Source organism: Pteropus medius, unplaced genomic scaffold (genome assembly GCF_902729225.1).
Source record: "Pteropus medius unplaced genomic scaffold, Ma_sr-lr_union100, whole genome shotgun sequence".
NCBI classification, from domain to species: domain Eukaryota; kingdom Metazoa; phylum Chordata; class Mammalia; order Chiroptera; family Pteropodidae; genus Pteropus; species Pteropus medius.
The window spans coordinates 2,175,584-2,181,908 of NW_024344377.1; the positions used below are offsets into that span (position 1 = coordinate 2,175,584).

Consider the following 6,325-nt stretch of genomic DNA (forward strand, 5'->3'; position numbering starts at 1 on the left):
CAGGAAGCACGGATGTGAGTTTGGGAGCGTGGGGACCTGTCAGGTAGGCAGTGTGGCTGTGTGTGGGTTTGGGGCAGTGGACAGTGATGACGGCCTGGCATGAGCAGTTAACAGTGGGAATGGAGTGGGTGGACAAATTAGAGAGACGTTTGGAGCTTGAAATCAGCAGAACTTGAGAGGAGCGTGTGACGAATTCTGGTGTATACTTCTCTGACCGAGAGCGACCAAGAGGATAAGAATTAAGGGAGTAGGGACCTTGAATTTGAGGTGCCAAAGGGCCATCGAAGTGGAAATGTCCCACAGCCCGTTGCAAATGAGAAAATGGGTCCCCGGAGATAAATCAGGATGGAGAGAAGAATTAGCTCATTTCTTGTATGTGTCTAAGAATCGAAGCCGTCAGGCTACATGGAAATATACACAATTGATGGGACGATTCTTGGGGGACAGAGGAAGAGAGGGGGTGGCCAAAGAATCCAAGAGGGTGGGGAGAGAGGAATTGTGTGAGCCAAGCGAAGGCATGCGAGGGAACCCAGTGGGCAGACTGTTTTCAGAAACGAGCAAGAAATCAACAGTGACTGGAACTGCAGAGAGGGGAACATTGGGGTGGTAGAAGAGGACATTCGGGTCTGACAAGAAGTTCTTCACAGTCTTTCTTTAGGAGGGACGAGATGGGAACAGGTTGGAATGTCTGAGGACTGACCAGGAGGTGAAGACCGTGTGATGTTGGAGTTCATCCAGCTCTTGTGAAAGTTTGGCTGTAAAGGACAGAAGATCAGGTGTTGAGATAAAAGATTTTAGGATAAAATCTACTACAGATCTTGTAGGAGGGAGGCCATTGGTGTCAGTCAGCTGCAGATAAAGGAGGACGTGGTGACTTAGCCTGTGCTCTTTGAAAATATTGGGGTCTTGGTTTTTTATTTTTAACTAGAAAAGAGATACCAGCTTTCGACTTAAGATGTGTTATGAGACATGAGTGTACTTCTTCTTTATTCTCGAAGCATTTTAAAACGAGTTTTTTCTCGATTTCAGTGTATTCATCGAGATTTAGCGGCCAGAAATGTTTTGGTAACAGAAAACAATGTGATGAAAATAGCAGACTTTGGACTGGCCAGAGATATCAACAATATAGACTATTACAAAAAGACCACAAATGTAAGTCTGTGGCGGTAATACGGCAGGAAGGGGGAAGGGTGGTGCAGAATGTTCCAGAAGAAGGGTGATGGATGTTCGGAGCTGGAAGCACTGATGAAGGCTCGTTTATCTGTCCTCCACTTTATCTGCTCTTTTGCCTTAACTCTTCACAGACTTCTCAGTGAGCAGATTTGGGCCATCTTTAAGAAACCTTTAATATATATGAAACACGCATATACAGAATAATCTGCAGCCTCTGGGATCTTCATGAGGCTTTTTGTCAAGAACTTTCTTAGCAAAAAGATTAGAGTTTGGGAATGTCTGGGTCAATTTTGCCTAGATGTTGGTCAGAGTGTATCTGTATGCTAGGGAGATTGATGATAACGAGAATCCAAGGAAACACACCTCCCTTTTTAATGTGCCCAAATCTATGTGTCTCACACATTATGTGTAGTCTCAGTTGGAGCTTATTTCTGCTGTGACTGACCAGTGAAAATCATTAGGGCATCAGCTCTTAAAATAGGGCAGAGCCTGGGTGAGCCTGTAAACTGGTTTCAATATATTTTTTCATTTCTCCTACACTCGCAGGGGCGACTTCCGGTCAAGTGGATGGCTCCAGAAGCCCTTTTTGATAGAGTGTACACCCATCAGAGCGATGTGTAAGTAACGCCCTTTTCTCTGGCTTCTGCACTGGATCGAATTGCCAAAATAGCGCACGTTCTTCGCCCTTCTTCATCCGTTGGCGCCTGCTGCGTCTCACACATGCATAGAGGGCGCAGGAGCTGGCCTTAGAAAGGACGGATTTTATGGTAGGCTGGTAACCAGTGCTCTGTTACTAATCTGCCTGGCTTCAAAGTCACAGGACACGGGACCGCTCAGCTCCTCTTGTCAGAGCGGAAGCCCCATCCCCTCCCCAAGCAGAGCCGCTTTCTAATTTGCCAGGCCGTTGGCATGTTCTTCACTGTCTTGATGAAGGAGCCCTGACACTTTCCTCCTGGTCATCTCAGGTTTGTCCTTAGCGGGGGAGGCTGAATGGGATACAGTCCTGCTCAGGTCATCTCTGCAGGGCCCGCTTACTTTGTTTATCCTTTGAAAAAATTCTGATCTTGTCTTGGCACCCTTGATTGTAGAAATATAGCGAAAACTGTATACTATTTCTGTCTGTTATGAAACACTTAAAAATACACTCGGAGTCAGGCTCCAACTGGTATTTTAGAATTGGAGATTTGGTTGAAAGAATTTACACCATTGTAAGAAGCTGGGTAAAAAGTACAGAGGATCTCTCTACTGTTTTTCCAGGTTTCCATGAGTCTCTTAATTATTCCAAAATAAAAAGTAAAAAAAGAAACAACAACCCCCCCCCAAAAAAAAACCTATAGAGCTGTGTTTTGTCGGCCCGGAGGATTCCAATGGCGTGGCGCTGAGGTACCATGCTACACACTGTCCGTGGGGCCTCCTCAGGCCTGGCGGGAGGGCGTTACGGTTCCCGTGTTGCAGCGTCACCTGTGTCATGCTCCTGCTCTGGCCCTGCACAGATGGCACGGCGTCGTTTCCGAAACAGCCTGATAGAGTCAGGAAGGCTGTTGCCAGCGCCACAGCAGCGTAGGTAGAGGCAGGAGTCTCAGCGCGGATTGAGCCTCTGAATGAGACTCAGAACGTCCCACCGTAGGTCTCTGCCAGGTCACGTACAAATTGTGCCCCGAGGGACGTTTTCAGTTTCTATTGTATGAAACTCACCTGGGGCACAGGGTTCGTCCATCCTAGCTAATGCCAGCCTGGTGCCAGCGTCCTTCACGACGTTAGCAAGTCATGAACTTCTGTGCCCTCAGATTCACTGGCCACCAAGGCAGCTGTAACTTGCTGGCCCGATTCTGTCAGCTACCCATCCTGGTAGGTCACAGCCCTGGGGCCAGGCACATAGGCCGATGGAAGCGGTAGACAGGGGCACGAAGAGCCGTGCAGCTTAGGCGTCAAGATCTACACATTGTCTACACCGCATTTAAGACGAATAATTTTAGAGCGACGGGAGGAAAAAACCCCAACAATCCTAAGTCTCCACCAAAAAAAAAAAGGAGTGATGGTTTACCATCACTTGTCTGTTGATGGAAAATTTCATTGGGACACCCCAGGTTGTCCTCATCTGGAGATCCACCTTGGGGGCAGGAAGGGGCATGCAGGATGAATGGCAGGAGGGCGCAGGTCGTTTGTCTTTGAACATAAGATGTGAGTGGGCAGTTACTGTCTTAAGCGGGCAGGCCTGGCTTTCTGCGGTTAGTAACACTGTTTTACCCCTTCTTTGCAGCTGGTCCTTCGGGGTGTTGATGTGGGAGATCTTCACTCTCGGGGGCTCGCCCTACCCAGGGATTCCCGTGGAGGAACTTTTTAAGCTGCTTAAGGAAGGACACAGGATGGATAAGCCAGCCAACTGCACCAACGAACTGTAAGGGCCACTGTCTCTCCCGAACCGCGGTGGACCCGCCATGCCAATAGCACCCCTGACTTATTTCTAAGAAGAAGAGCTGCTGAAGCTTTCTGGGCTCAACCCCAGGACTGAGATAGATAGCTGCACTGACAGCCCGTGCAAAAGAAAGAGCATCTTTGCAAGGTGTATGGAGGGAGCTTTAAATCAGAGAGGGCGAGACGGGGGCTCTTGCTGAGCCGCTGTGCTGTGCCTTGCTGTTGGCTCTCCTCGGACAGGAAGAGCCATCTGGCCCTCCTCAGACAGGAAGCCCCATGCAGGCTAGAGAACCCCCGCAGGATGCAGGGTCCAGGTACCAACGTGACCTCTCCCCGCTGTCTGGGCAGCGAGTGGAGAGCAGGTGCTTTTGCAGTTCCCTGTGGCCACCGACAACGCTAGTGTCGTTTGACATCGACCACATTTCTTCAGAGCGAATGAACTAGTGTCTGGTTACCTATATTTTGACTCACATTTTAGTGCAGAGAATTAAGAAATTTGTCCAGGTGCCATCTTTAGAGGGCCAGAGCTGACTAAAAACAGTGAGCTGGTTTCTAGAAAATCCTACCCCACGCTGTAAGTGAAATTACGTTGCGGTTGCGTCTTGTGCAGTAAAATCAAAATCAGTGCTTTGAAAAGGGGTCTCTCCTCCCTCCCCCCAGGATTAACTAAGAAGAGGGATTGTCCTAGGGACTGCGGTCTATTGTGTATCGTTTCCTGGGGATTTTCTGTCTGTAATCTCGTGAGTGCTTTTTGGTGTACAGTGGACGTCTGATGAATGGCCACATTTTATAGCATATTATATAAAGGCATGTATTGTGGACCTTGCTATTCTTATTGCTTTCTTTCTAATATGGGAGGCCTGTCGAAACCCATCACCAAGATAAGGCCTGAGAACCCGGGCCTCTCCAGGCATTACTCAGGAAGTTAGAGTGTAGCCCAGTGACGGCAGATTAATTCTTAAGAACCTTACCTTAAAGTTGCGGTTTTCAAGCTTCATTTTTTTTTTAAACTGAGGAACTTTTGTGCACTCAAATCATTGAAAGAAACCCAAAGTATCAGGTATAGATATTAGAAATCCCTGTGACACTGAAAACATAGTTACGTCTTTTCTTGGTGGCATAGGTACCTTTCTCAGATGTGTCGGGTAGAGACGGTTTTGTATGTCCTTGTAGAGGAAAGAAGCAGTGGATGTTTTGGGAAAGTGAATAACCACCCTCTAATTTCGTTACTTGGGAAGTTCTGATACGTTTTCATAATTCCGGGCCTCCCTCTGTATTGCCTGTTAAAACTGGCTTGTAGCCATGCACCTCACACTTACAGCATCCATTCACCAGGAAACCCGTTGTCCCCAGGTACATGATGATGAGGGACTGCTGGCATGCAGTGCCCTCGCAGAGACCGACGTTCAAGCAGCTGGTGGAAGACTTGGATCGAGTCCTCACTCTCACAGCCAATGAGGTAAGGAGCCCCTTCCGGAAGCCCGCGCGTGGTCCTCGCTTAGGGACCGGCTTGACCGTGTGAGTGCAGCCCCCTCCGTCGCAGTCTGTGTGGCGTGGCTTATCGTTTTTCCACAGGGGTCAGACAGAGTTAAGTTATGTGTTCCTCCCAAATCCTGATTTTTCTCAGAACTGCATTTTAAGAGTTCTGAATCACGAAACCAAAGACCAAGGGGCCCTATGTGAGGCTTCCCCTGTCTGTGGCTTTGGGGCGGTAGGTCCAGTGGGCGTGTGCGTAGGCGAGTGGGGAGGCCAAAGAAATGGCCAAGTGCAGCGTTTGGGTCTGCGTGGGAAGGCGCTTGGGGGTGCTTATGTGTCGATAGGACTCTGTGCCCTGGTAATTAGTGTGGCAGCTGCCGATGTCCCCTTACCGATGACCTCGGATGCAGTGAGGTCCGTTCCTTCCAGCTTTCCTATAACACGTGGCCTGGTCCTCTGTGACCCTGTCTGGGAGTGGCGTGTGGCTCGAGGTCTCCATCTAAGGGCACGCAGATGTCCACAGTTTCCTATGACAAGTGACTTCCACAAAATTGTATCTTTTGTTGAAATATTTTCTATAAAATAGTGTATATTCTGTGCCAACGAAACAACCACTCTTCCGTCACTCACTGTCCGAGTTCAGCCATGTCAGCGGCCACCTCAGTGTGCAGATAGTGGACTCTGTGGCTGCAGAAAGACTGTGGTCTCGGCAGAGAACGAATTCGGGACATTCGATGAGGATGCAGAGCAGTGTTCCTTCAGATGGGGAAAAACAAGCAGACCCACCGTTGTCTTAACAACAGTCTAAAATGTTTTAGAAAGAGAACAATACATTTAATTTATTTTTAAATAATACATTTAATAGTTTTAGAGTGATTTAAACAAAATAATCAAATGTTGTGATAGGAAGCCTTAAGCCAGCAACGTTATCTTCTGAGTCTGACTGTGGCTGATAAAGGGAGAGATTGCATTTAAATGAATACAGCTGACCTTCAGAAGTTGAAAGGAACAGTTCAAGGGGGGGAAAAAAAACCCAACTTTCTTCTCCTGCCAAAATTGTTGTTTCTAGTATAAGTTCCTTTAACCCTAGACTCGGAATCCACTGATATTCCCATTTTTCTCCCTATCAGATCTGAACATATATGGCCTCATTTAGAACCTGGGAAAGCACTGAAGTTCCATCTTAATGATCTTATCCCACGCTCAATACTATATATTTACATGTTTACATTTAAAGTGGGCCCATTCATACTTAAATTTA

General features: G+C 47.7%; 1 protein-coding gene across 18 annotated transcripts in view; it reads left to right on the top strand.

The window, feature by feature from the left end:
- FGFR2 (fibroblast growth factor receptor 2) overlaps positions 1-6,325 on the top strand; it is a 99,038-nt gene that overhangs the window by 89,481 nt on the left and 3,232 nt on the right. For all 18 annotated transcript variants that reach the window (XM_039870842.1, XM_039870830.1, XM_039870826.1 and 15 more), the window contains 4 exons: positions 1,030-1,152; positions 1,720-1,790; positions 3,434-3,571; positions 4,942-5,047. In XM_039870842.1, coding sequence (XP_039726776.1) covers positions 1,030-1,152; positions 1,720-1,790; positions 3,434-3,571; positions 4,942-5,047 — 438 coding nt within the window. The remainder of the gene's footprint in view (positions 1-1,029; positions 1,153-1,719; positions 1,791-3,433; positions 3,572-4,941; positions 5,048-6,325) is intronic.